Here is a 13,763-nt window from a genome sequence, read left to right as displayed (position 1 = left end):
TCCAAAGGCCTTAACAGGCATCCCACCCTAGAAGAAATGATTTCAGAGAGGTTACACCAATCCACCAATAACCCCCCACACACCTACACACACACACACACACACACACACACACACACACACACACACACACACACACACACACACACACACACATCGGGCTCTGTCCCAATCAGACACAAGGCAACGGACCAAGGACGCTTAATGTGGAATTTTATTTCATTTTTTTTCATTTATCTTTTTGCTTTTTTACATATTTTCTTTATTAGTTTATTTTTAAATTTCTGTGATTTTATCAGTAAAGCACCTTAGATTGCAGATAATGAGCTTAAAATATTATTATTGTTATTAAAACTCGTAGCAAATGGTGCAACAAGCAACAGTGTCATTAGTTTTAACTGCTATTACACATGGGTATGTATGCCTTAGTGTATTCAGAGGTGAACTGCGTTTTATATTTCTTTTTCTTTGTGTCTGCCATCCTGCAATGCGACACCTGTCATCCCAAACTTTTGACACATGGAGAATGAATGAAAGCGGTGCTACCCGTAAAGCCTGCCCTGACTGAGCCCGCCTATCATTGATACCCGGCATGCACTGCTCTTTACCCTCACCCTCATTGTGAAGTGGATGTCTGACAAGTATCGCTTTAACTCTCTTGCATCCATATGCGCTCAAGAGCACAATCACGCGACCTTGGGCCGGATCCCGAGGATGTGGGAGATTTGACCTCACTCGCGGGTGTCAAGGAGGAACAAACATCAATTCGCAGGAGACTCCCAGAGTTCTGGGATAGGTGGGACGTATGCCTTAAAAACTGCTGTCATTAAGCCTCTCTTAAAAGAGTGTAACCTGGATGCCTCTGTAAATAGCAACTACAAACCAATTTCACATTTGTCTTTAAGTAAAATCACTTAAAAGGTTGATTTTCAATACGTCACTAGCGTTATTGAACAATTTCCAGTCAGGATTGTGGGGCCACCACAACCATGAAACAGCAAGGTTTTAAATGGCATTCGTCAAAACACCAGCTCTGGGAAAACCTCTGTCTTAATGCTACTTGATCTTAGTGCTGCTTTCGAATCTGTCATCCATACACTACTTCTAGACAAACTGGAGAAATGGGTTGGGCTTTCCGGAAATGTGCTAAATTGGTTCAGAGCTTACTTAGAAGATTGGATTACTTTGTTTCAGTTGGTTGCTATGTATTTGATCACAAAATAACTTGCGGGCTCCCCCAGGACTTAACACTCAGGCCAGTACTATTAATCCTTTACATGCTCCTGTTAGGTCAAGTTCTCTAACACAACAGTCTCCTACCACAACTATGCAGATGACACTTAAATATACATGGCTCTCTTTCCGAGTGATTATGGTCCCTTAGGTACACGTTGTCAGTACTTGGAACAAATAATGACTGGATGTCCCAGAATTTTCTCCAAGTAAACAGCAATAAAACGGGAGCACATTGTCTTTAGCCCTAGGAAAGAGAGGTTGCAAGTTATTGCTCTCCTTGAATCCCTGTCAGTCGAGACTACAAACAAAGCCTGGGTGTAATTATAGGCTCTGAATTAAATTTCGATTGCCACATTCAGACAGTAAAAAAGTTGGCTTATTACCATCATAAAAACATAGCAATAATAACAGGATTCATGTCTACAGACCGAGCAACTCATATATGCCCTCATTTCCAGCAGATTAGGCTATTGTAATGGTCTTTTCTGGTCTCCCCAAAAAAGCCATCAAATGGCTACAACTCATACAGAATGCTGCTGCTAGAGTTCTGCCAAGGACCAAGAAGACTGAACATATAACTCAAGTTCTCAGGTCCCTTCAGCAGCTTACAGTGAATCACAGAATCGATTTTAAAATACCACTCCTTGTTCATAAATCTCTTAATGGTTCAGGACTGAAATATATCACTGACCTGCTTTTAGAATATGAACCTTCCAGACCGCTCAGGTCATCTGAGGCTGCTCTGCAGGTAATTCCCAAAGTAAAATCCAAATATGGTGAGGCAAAGTTCAGTCATTATGCAGCTCACGACTGGAGAAAACTAGTTGAAGAGATTAGATTTGCCCCAAGCGTGAGCTCATTTAAATCCAGGTTAAAAACTTTCACGTTCACCACTGCTTTTAACTAAATAATCACTTTAACTCTGTTTGATTATCATATATTTTATCCTTTAATTTCATTTTTAATTCTTCATCATTTTTATAGTCTTATTAATCTTTTTCCTGTTATCTTGTTCTGTATCTCTTTTTGGCCTTATGTAAAGCACTTTGAATTGCCTTTGTGTATAAAATGTGCTATATGAATAAACTAGCCTTACCTTGCCAATCAATAGATCAAGAGCTGTGTGTTGCTAAACTTTACTTTTATGAGCAGTGTGCGAGTTACACCAAGTTGTATGAGGAGGAAGACTCGCTTTGCCATGTGAAATCATCTCTAGCACAATCATCAAAAAACTTCAATGTCATTATATACTTCTTTTTATCCATTCAGTTTTAGAGCACCCCCCCCCACCCCAGCTTGTTAAATTTTTGCTTCTTAAGGGAGACTCAGGGGTCATTCAGGGCTCCCCCAGACCTCACCATGATTCGTACCCTGTATAAAAGCCAACTTTAAGCAGAATTTCAGGAGGCTCTAATAATGCTACTTACAGTGTGTCAAGAACCATATAAGATACATGTGGACAAATGTGTGTCTAATTATAAGGCAGTAACCTCTGTCTTGGCTTTGACTATAGGTTCTGAACCTGGTCCAGTCCTATGTGACGCTGCGGGTGCCACTTCATGTGTCCTATGTGTTCCACTCCCCTGTGGGAGCAGGAGGATGGCAGCACTTTGACTTGCAGTCAGAGCTGAGGCTCACATTTGTTTACGACACTGCCATCCTGTGGAGGGATGGTATCGGTAGCCCACCAGAGGCAGAGCTACAAGGTAAGACTTTAAATAGTATCTACAACTCTCAGTCATGGATTAAAGTTATTATTGTAATTCATCAAATTAATATTGATGCAATTTGCTGGTAATTTGAGTTTACTTTTAATTGTCTTGAGATATCAGTTTCTTGACTTTAAGCCAAAAGACTAAAAAGGATCCAAGGTTTGTCTGACTCTTTTTGCAGGTGCCCTGTACCCAACCAGTATGCGTATAAATGGCCAGGGCCGTCTAGTAGTCAACTTCCGCACCGAAGCTCGATTCAGAGGCCTGTTTGTGGTTTCACACCCAGGTACGTCAACGCAGGGGTTCGTACCACCACACTCGCCATACAGAGTATTGGTTCTGATACGTATAAGATTTGATTTTGTCAAAAACTTAAAGTTGAAATTAAAATAAATTCAATATAGAGTCGATCTTTACTAGCTTGACTAATACACCTTTGATATAATATATCGAAGGTAATGTATAACTATGTGCAGTTATTGGGTCATAAAACTTCTATATGAGTTTTAAATTATGTTACACAGTCGGAGTCCTGTTAGATTGAAGTTGTAACTGCTTTAACAATGTATTTTAAGATGAGCAATGCATATTGTGATTTTTTTTCACATATCACAGAACCTATTATATAGTATAATTGCCATTGAGCCCCCCAATTTATTTGAAGTGTCCCCAGTAATCAGACAAAATAAATATTCAAAAACCTTATGATGTGAATCCCACAGAGCCGCATTTTCCCATCCCAACAAGCACTGATTTTGCTCCTTATTTGTAACTTCAGTCACTTTGGTGATGAAATAGTCATACTGGGCTATTCTGTTGTTCCGTATTCAGTTTATTTCTTAATTTTCCCCCACCAGCCTCGTCCCTGTCCTCCATGATCATGTGTCCGGACCACCCTGGTTTGACCTTTAACCTGAGCCTTGTGAGGAGTGAGCCCACGTACAACCAGCCCATCCAGCAGTGGACCTTTGTCTCTGACTTTGCTGTGAGGAACACATCATGTAGTCTGTAGATCTGTTTGAATGTGTGTAATATCTTTGCAGACCTAGATCTAATCTTTCCACTTGGTTGTGTAGTTTATGCAGCTGTGTAACTGTGAATAGACCCTCAAAGTACTGGACACCACACACTTAGGTCCCTTTCACACTTGAAAGTCCAAACCAAGGTCTGAACCAGAGTCTGGTTCTGGTGCTTTCACATCTGTTATTTTATAGTCATTAGGTTCAGGACTTTTGCTTTCATACCAGCGGACCTTGACTTGAACTTTTGGCTCGTTGTTGCCGCCAGGTGCGCTCGTTGTTGCCAGGCACGCTCGCTGTTGCTAGGTGTTACTGTTTGTGTTTGTTTTATCACTTCCTATGATTGATCCGAAAGTCCAAACCTTTGATTTCACATTAGACATTCATGAACCTTGGTCTGAACCAAGACTACCTCCTGAGCTTGGACCAAAGACCGAGTCTTTGATCCCTGTACCCTGGTCCAAGAGGTTTCACACCTGGCAATCTGGTTCGGACTTTTCTGGAAAGTCTGAAAGTCTGGACTAAACAACATAAGTGTGAAAGGGCCCTTAGTGACTGGTACTCGTACATTTTTATTTTCTTGCTTCATGACAGTAGATTTGATTTATGGGTCACATGCTGAGTAATGAGTTAAAATGGGAAGCAAAAAACGACTCTTGTTCTAAAACCATCCGACCCACGACCCCCCTCCCAAGAAAATAAGAATTTGTAAGGTCACTAAAATGTATATAAATAATAACAATAATGATAATAATAAAAATAATTATATAAACTTTTAAGGGTTTTACACTATGGAACCAAAACAACAGAATGTTATGTGTTAATATTCTTTTATTAGTCTGGTATCAATTTACAATAAGGGAACATTAATTGACATTAGTTAATTCAGTAATAAGTATTAACTAACAATTAATACATTGATAAGCATTAAGTACCTGTTAACAAATGTCTGTTGTTAACATTTATTAAGGGTTTACAGGTTAAGGTACTAACTAATATTAGTAAATGATGAACATCATTAGTAAATGAATACTAGACACATTAGTTAACTGGTAATTAACCGTTAGTTAATGCTTATTACTGGTCAATTAATGTACCCTTATTGTTAAGTGTTACCAGAGAGTGCAAAGGTACAACTTAACGCAACTTATATAAATACATGAATGGAGCAGTACTAACTGCTGTATCGAGAAGTAAGTGCGAAAATAAAATAAAACAAATAGCTAAATATCAATTTTTCTTCTCATATCTTCCTATTTGTTGCATCTCTGACATTCAGCTCTCATCGACTATTGCGGGTGTCCATTAAGGTTTGCATTGCTGACAAGTTCATACCACAACAACTGATCAAAAAGCTGAGCCAGCTGGGCCTTAACACCTCCCTCTGCAACTGGGTGCTGGACTTCCTGACAGGGAGGCCACAGTCAGTGCAAATTGGCAAGATCTCCTCCAGGACCATCACACTGAGCGCTGGCGTTCCACAGGGCTGTGTGCTCAGTCTGCTCTTGTTCACCCTGCTGACCCATGACTGCACAGCATCATCCACCTCCAACCTCATTATAAAATTTGCTGATGATACCACAGTGGTAGGTCTCATCAGCAACAACGATACGAGGTGCAAAAACAACAACCTCTTCCTAAACATAGGAAAAAGAAAAACTAAGGAGGTCCTTATTGACTTTAGAAAGACCAGCGCCCACCATACCCCTCTGACCATCAATGGTATGGAAGTGGAGAGAGTCAGCAGTGTTAAGTTCCTGGGAGTTCACATCACAGAGGACCTCTCCTGGTCCTCACATGTCACTGCGCTCTCCAAGAAGACCCAGCAGCGTTTTCACTTCCTGCAGTGTCTGAAGAAGGCGAGTCTCCCCCCACCTATCCTCATCACATTCTACAGAGGCACCATAGACAGTATTCTGACCAGCTTTACCTCTGTCTGACATGGGAACTGCAAGGCCTCCGACCGCAAATCCCTACAGCGGATAGTGAAGACAGCTGGAAAGATCATAGGAATTGCTCTCCCATCCATCCAAGCCATCTATGATGCACGGTGCACCCGAAAGGCTCTTAGCATCGTCAAGGACCCCACCCACCCTTCCCACATCCACTTCACCCTCCTACCCTCTGGCAGGAGGTACCAGAGCAACCGTGCTGCCTCCACCAGACTATACAACAGTTTCATTCCTCAGGCTGTGAGGTTCCTCAACAGCCTGAACACTTAGACCTCCATAAAATGACTTTTTGACCTTCTTTCTCACTGTCCGTGTCAGGTGTGCTTGTGATGTTTAGGTCTGTGAAGTAATTCTTGTTTTTAATGCACTTTTTGTTTTTAATAGTTATTGTGTGTTATTTGTTTTTATGCGACACTTGGGTCCTTGTGAAACATAATTTCATTCCCTTGTATGTATGAGACATGCATATGAGGCAATGATAATAAAAGTCTAAATTCTCACCCCAGGACTACATACAGACTTTAGTTTAGAAACATTAGTTATTAAAATACAGCATGTTTGAAATCATTGTTCTCCTCCCAACGTGATTGAGAGGTATTGCATCTAAGTCCTGAACACTGCAGCACTGCAGGATAATCTTGTACCAACTGTCTGTTACAGCTGCCGCATGCTAGTATGACCATCTTGGAAATCTTGAGAGAGTTTGATGACTTTGAAAATCTCGATTTACACCGGTCTTAAAAAGTCTTGTAATCTGTCTCCCCCCCCTCACTCCTTCTCCACTCTTTGCCTCCCTCCAGGTTCGTGACTACTCTGGGACATATACGGTGAAGCTGGTCCCCTGTACGTCGCCTCCCAACCTGGAATACACCATCCCACCTGTCTGCAATCCTCGAGACCCTGTCACCTTTGACCTTGACATCCGTTTCCAGCAGGTGATATCTTAATTTCAGTGTTGTAGTCGAGTCACTCAACCTCGAGTCCGAGTCGAGTCTCGAGTCCCCAGTGTTCGAGTCTGAGTCCGAGTCCCCAAAGAAGAGTCCGAGTCATCAAGGTTGAGTCCGTGCGCGGAGTTTGCAGGGGGGCAGGGGGAGCACTGCCCCCCCCTGGTGGCTGAAACGGGTAATTGCATTGTTTCCAAAAAGAGTGGAATAATTACGTTTGGCATGACCAGATATTTTATCAATATTTTAAATAACACAAAACAACTAAATTGTACTAGGTAATACGTCTGAGTTCATATACTGCTTTAGTAAAAAAAATGTTCAGGGCTCTGGGTCATGTGACGAGTGACACGTACGCTAACGTAAATCGAACCAGCGATTCTCAGCTAGCATACATGGGTAATAAAGTTGTAGTTATCTAGTCGGCACGAAAATATGGACATAAGGAGATTTTTAAAACGTCGAGCTCCAGACGACACAAATGGTCAGCCATCGGGATCTAAGAAGGATACAACACAAACATCGATAACCGATGATGACGATAGGCAAAACGATACTGTTGTGAACTTGGAGGAAACTTGGAGCAGCTCTGGATTAGCAGCAACTGCTAGCAGTCCTGACGGTCACCCCGCAGACGCACGAGCCCAACTAGGTAACACAGAAGATCTTGGAGGGAAACACGGCTGTCCTAAGCAACCTACTCTGCCCCAATCCCCCTCAAAATGTTTTGGAAGTACAAAGCGATCGTTTTCCACTTAAGTCGAACACTTCCTTAATTCCTGGAGATGCCCCTTTGATTTAGGACTTTATTTATGTTGGGGCTGTTGCATTTAGTTTAATTTTTAAGTGTCGGGGCACTGCGCCACCTTGTGTCTATTGCGTTCCATGACAGCCGTGCCGTGATTGGATTTCATAAAGGCGAATTGTTAAATTGTTACGATGCAATTTCAAATCTGCTTTAAAAATTAACATATATTTTTATTTAACATGTTTGTTTTGTCCATATCTGCTCATGCTGTGTTCCCAGGGTGGTAGGTCAGGTCTCAGCTGTTACAATTAGTTTTTGTTTTTTTTACCCCCCCTGGCTCGAATGTCAAACTCCGCCTATGGTTGAGTCTGAGTCGAGTTCCAAGATGGGCTCCAGTGCTCCACTATGGCACCATAAAAAAGCTATTGATCACCACATTCTATTAGAATGTGGTGATCAGTGTTACGGTATTAATATAGCTATATGTCACATTATTCGGGCCTATTACAAAAATACTAACAAAAACAAAAAACCAGTCTTTATCAGTTAACAAGTCCGAGTCCTCATCTCCAACTTCCGAGCCGAATGCAGTCAATGATCGAGTCCAAGTCCAAGTCTGAGTCATCGGTGCTCAAGTCCAAGTCGAGTCACGAGTCCTGATTTTCCTGACTCGAGTCCGAGTCCTGGACTCAAGTACTACAACACTGCTTAATTTTTAAAATACTTCACTCAGTTTTGAGGAGTTTATCCTTGCTTTCCCCACATCCTTTGTATTTTTGTCTGTGGTCTGTCTGTGTCTTTCTATGGCTTTGTTCTATGTATCTTTTAGCTGTGTATCTGGGCCTGTGTGTGTGTGTGTCTGTCCACCTGTCTTAATGTCTGTTTGCTCTGTGCTGCAAGGTAAGCGACCCGGTGGCTGCTGAGTTCAGTCTGAACACGCAGATGATCCTCCTCTCCAAGAGGACCCTGTGGCTCTCAGATGGCTCCATGGGCTTCGGTCAGGAGAGCGATACTGCCTTTTCACAGGGTAATGCCGACAAAACATATACTTTGTGAGTTCAGCGTGAGTGTTAATTTAACTCTGAGAGTGTACAAATGGACCCCAAAGGATCCGTTTGTACACTCTCGGAGTTAAATTAAAACTCTGGATTTTACTGTGCAGTCTAATCATATAAACTAAGGCGTTCAACTTACTGTAGGAGATGTAGGTGCCAGATACGACATTCTTTCCCAGATCATTTCTCTGGGTGACTGTCCCAGTAAAGAGATGGGAGGGGCACTCTTTTACTGCAATCTAGGCACTCCACGTATGCAATAGGCTAAAATAATAGCCTTGCGTGGCCCTAAACAGCGTAGTCTGCAGTAGGGCTGGCAATGAGTATTCCAAATTCGAATATATAACTGAATTGTGAAAAAAAAACACAGTCGAGTGTGAAAATTAATATTCGTTTGTGGGAAAAAAAAGCAGCGCTACCGCGGCTGTCTGCCTCGTGAATTGTCGTGAGGCAGACAGCCGCTGCAATGAATACGCTGCTTGACAGACAGGAGTCACATAACGTCACTTTCATTGGTTGAAAATGAAATTTAGGTCAAGCTGAAACGAGCAAATAATTCAACAACAACCATGTGGTAAGGAGGGCAGCAAGTTCACAACCCAACTCGGATTGTTCCAAGTGATTTTCTCTCAGAACAATCTAAAACGCCCCGTTTGGAAATATACTTGGGATTTTGGTCAGAAAACTTTTGCACAGCCAAGATGGAAAAATACTATCAAGTTTATTCAAACCAGTATGAATATTACCTAATCTATATAAAAATCAGGCTATCGAATAACACATCAGTTATGACTCAGACAGCCCGTTCTCATTTCTCACTCCAACACCGACCACAGCGCAGAGAGAGAGAGACAGAGAGAGACAGAGAGAGAGAGAGGTCTATGGTCTTTAAATTAAGTTTTATGGTATCGGACATTATTTTATTTGTTTATTTTGTAATGTGTAGGGATGTAGATCTTTTAAAAGACATGTTTATGTGGAAATAAATATACCTATACAAGTAGTTATGTCTCTAGTTGTATTGGTTTGCCCTCTTACGGGCATAATGCACAAAAATATATTCGAATGGGTTCGAACCTGTGTTTTTTAGAAAGAATAATCGAATGTCATTTTTGACCAATTTTGACAGCTCTAGTCTGCAGAAGAGCAGTGCTCCTATATCTTTCTTTATCAAGAATTGTCATTTGATGACGTTGCCTGTGTAAGAATGAGATAAAAGATTAAATAAAATGAAATAAGATTTAAATATGCCTAGCCAAAGCAAAAACATACTGTCGAGTAGCCGAATATGTTAGGTAGGCGTTCTGTTCTTGTCCTTCCTGTTTCACTACCTTTGAGTAGAGTGCCACTAGTTTGTGGTCTACCTTGTCGTTATTTTTAGTTTCCATCTCAAATCTGTATCAGTGTGACAGATTAATGTTTTTATTCTGCCCTGCCTGCAGCAGTGTTAGTACTTGCCTCCACTGGTGAACTCCCTGCTGGGATACATAAAGAACCTCAAACCTGCCTCCGTCTTTGCCTCATTCGCTGTACACCTCTTCAATGCAGGGGGGGGGGGGGATGAGAAAAATATGAGCTATATTTGCTTACTTTGTTATTTTATGCCATTTCGAATGAGCACCAACAATAATTTTTGTAAGCTGCCGCCTATGGACCCATGGCAAGCAGTCGTGTGCCATCAGGTGCCATGTGAGAATTTCATATATCTGGGGTGGATATATGGTAAATTTCATTTCACCATATATCAATCCATTATCCAAACGCTTATCCTGCTGTCAGGGTTGTGGGGATGCTGGAGCCTATCCCAGCAGTCATTGAGCGACAGGCAGGGAGACACCCTGGACAGGCCGCCAGGCCATCGCAGGGCCCCAACCATACATAACAATAGATATTAGCCCTGTGATGGCCTGGCGGCCTGTCCAGGGTGTCTCCCTGCCTGCCGCCCAATGACTGCTGGGATAGGCTCCAGCATCCCCGTGACCCTGACAGCACGATAAGCGGTTTGGATAATGGATGGATGGATGGATGTTCATCCAATTTTTCTCTAGTTAAAGGTCTGTGAATATCTGAAATCAGCTGTCGAGGCTTTACATTCTTGTTTTTCTTCAAATTGCTTGCCACACAGTCAGGTCTATGCATGTGAGATATGCTGTGTGTAAAGCAGTACTGTGACTAACACACTCATTTCTTTACTCATTTTAGGGGATATAATTTATGGCAGAGTGATGGTGGATCCCGTGCAAAACTTAGGGGACTCCTTTATCTGTAACATTGAGAAGGTTTTTCTGTGCACCGGAGCTGATGGATATGTCCCTAAATACAATCCTACCAACTTTGAGTTTGGCTGTCTGGCGGATGCCCCATCCCTGCTGTATAGATTCAAGATAGTTGTAAGTGCACATAAAGCCATCATAAATGTAAAGTCTACTCAAGGCTCTTGCACTGAATTAATCAGAACTTGACTATGACACTCTTCTCTGACTTTTGACCACAGGATAAAGCTCAGCCTGAGACTCAGGCTCAATCATTTGGAAATGTAGCGTTCAATGCTTTCCTGGCAGTGGATGACCCAGGGGCATTGTCTCTAGTGAAACAGCCTGGTTCAGATGGCTTCAGAGTCGACTCCTCACCCCTTTTCCAGGTCAGTAAACTGAGTATAAAAACCTAACACTGTGCTCTTACAAGGAGACCAAGGTCCAGCAAGAATACCAGGTATGCTGCAGGGTACCTGGTACCTCTCTACCGTAATGTAATGACCCATTACAATTGTAATAATGGCAATTATAATAGCTTTACAATGCTCATTATTAATGCTGTTGATTCTCTTTCCAGGTGTCTGCTGGAAGAGAATGGTACATTCATACCATTTACACCATCCGTTCCAGGGATAATGCTAACCGAGGCATAGGGAAGAGAAGTGTGGAGTATCACTCACTGAGCCAGCACACCGGCATCGCATTGCAAGGCCAGTCTCGATCCAGACGATCAGCCAACGAGGTCCAAGATGTTGTAGAAGAGATTGGTATGGATAACAACCGGGGCACCAACATCCTGCATATAGCACTGGAACGCAGTGGTCAACAAATGACCAGCCCAGAGAAGGAGATCTTCACCAAAGGGATCGTTCCCAGGGAGCTGAACCAAAAAGAAAACAATGATGACACGCTCGTGCTGATCATAGGAATCTTCGTCGGGCTGCTCCTCACCATCCTCATCATCATTGTGGTGGTGTTGCTGATGCGTTCGAAGCACGAGAAGAAGGGCATGCCCAAAGGCTCCGGCAGTACAGAGCCCATGATGACACAAGGCCTCAGCAACACTGACAGCTCCGAGGTCTGATGAACAGGCTCCCAATCAAGATTTTTGTTACTGTTTTTGTTTTGCAAGTGCCTCATATTTAGTAACACTGAAGAGGGAGCGTAAAACCGCACAAGTTACCAGAGCTTTGGTTCGACTCAAAATCTACTTGAAACACTGCATCACGTCATCTGTCTGGACAGAAATAGGAAACCAGCTGTATTAGAATCTGCAAAGGACACTTGTCAAGTTGTCAGCACTCATTGATTTTTTTTGATTTTTTTTTAGTTGTCCATACCTTTTTTGATCCAAAAATTATGACATGGCCAAAGGTGCTGCACGAGATTTTACTTGTGTGGTATCCAGTAAGTAGGTCAAGAGACACTTTTGCAAAGGATATATTGCAAACTCGAGCCTTTGTGAACACCAGAAACAACTTTCTCTTTTCGTTAACTTAGCTGTGTCAAGACACTGTCTATAGCAGTCTTACACTGGGAAACCGTCCTCTCTGTATACCAGTATAAGAAAGAGTGGTGTGTCCTGAGACTTGACACGTGCCTAAGAAAACACTGCATGTCAAGTTGTTGAGGATGTCTTTTAGGACAGGTCTTCTGTGATCGGTAAGACATTTTGGCAAACGAACAATATTTTTAACATTGTTTTACTCTGTTCATGGTTACGTTTTTTCCAATTTTGCATGCGTTTATTTTTCGAATTTTACGATTGTGTGAAACTGTAAAAGTGATTAAATTCTACTTCGAGTGAAATTGTGACAACATTACGTCAGAACTACTGCAGTTCACAACAGTTTACTATGTGGTTTTACAGCATATTACTACATGAACAGTATTTATCAGCAGGCGAGAACTGTTGCTGAGTGGTCCACCCGACAGGTGGCTGTTGGGACACGCGATTTTAAAGCCTTGCGACTGACACGTAGCACTGAATCAAATAAGAGTGGCGACATTTATAGACCCTGTAGAATTGAGGTGATTTTCAAGACAGCTGGCCTGCAATGTACAGTGTAGCATAGCTCTGATCCCACAATGCACCACTGCATTTATTTTCATTAATGCACGCAGCCGGTACGCTTTGTAAGTTGTTGACTAATGTTGCTTAGTAAAAATGGCTGGACCTCCTTGACCTTTTCTCACCGCAAGGCTTTTGTCGACTGTGCCGAATCAATTTTGTCTCCAAAACAATTCTAGAGGGTATTTTCAAGCCTTATATAACATGATACTGTACCACGTTACAGGTTTATCCAAATTCAGCTAAAGGGAACTTTTGTCTTAGTACCCAAAATTAATGTCAGATGGTTTCCATGATCATTAGTTAGAACTATTTATTTATTTTTGATGATGACACGTGCTTAATATCCTTTTCCCTTCTCGTTAGATTTTGTTGTGATTGTATTTTTCTCAAAGAAGTTGACTTTCCCATTTCAACATGTGTTCGCCATATCTTCACTGAAGCAGTTTGTTCATGAGAAGAAACGTATACACTATCGGAGTAACAGTTGTTTTTTTTCTCGGCTCCAGGCGGTGGAATACATACCATTAAGGTCTGGAGACGTGGAGTATTTCTTTGAATTACCTCGTACTGTATCTTAGAATCAACACCGACCTCACATTCACCACTTTTTATTGGCCGGCTTCATCCGCTGTTTTATTTTGAGGAAATAACACTTTCTATGCAACCTAATACATTATACCTTGATGTGACATTCACCCCGTGAATGATTATTTTGGTGCACAATATGTTTACTAAATCCAGTTTTTTGACACTGTATCCTTGTGCTGT

The 13,763-nt window shown here is 41.9% G+C and overlaps 1 protein-coding gene across 1 annotated transcript in view; it reads left to right on the top strand.

Annotated features, from left to right (window-relative positions):
• frem2b (FRAS1 related extracellular matrix 2b) overlaps window positions 1-12,005 on the top strand; it is a 93,351-nt gene extending 81,346 nt beyond the window's left edge. Inside the window, exons 17-24 of the mRNA XM_056283776.1 lie at window positions 2,750-2,942; window positions 3,130-3,234; window positions 3,806-3,933; window positions 6,720-6,854; window positions 8,512-8,638; window positions 10,869-11,056; window positions 11,161-11,307; window positions 11,499-12,005. Coding sequence (XP_056139751.1) covers window positions 2,750-2,942; window positions 3,130-3,234; window positions 3,806-3,933; window positions 6,720-6,854; window positions 8,512-8,638; window positions 10,869-11,056; window positions 11,161-11,307; window positions 11,499-12,005 — 1,530 coding nt within the window. The remainder of the gene's footprint in view (window positions 1-2,749; window positions 2,943-3,129; window positions 3,235-3,805; window positions 3,934-6,719; window positions 6,855-8,511; window positions 8,639-10,868; window positions 11,057-11,160; window positions 11,308-11,498) is intronic.
• Window positions 12,006-13,763: the final 1,758 nt, after the last annotated feature.

Source organism: Lampris incognitus, chromosome 7, assembly GCF_029633865.1.
Source record: "Lampris incognitus isolate fLamInc1 chromosome 7, fLamInc1.hap2, whole genome shotgun sequence".
Classification (NCBI taxonomy): Eukaryota; Metazoa; Chordata; class Actinopteri; order Lampriformes; family Lampridae; genus Lampris; species Lampris incognitus.
This window is presented reverse-complemented; position numbering and strand designations above follow the sequence as displayed.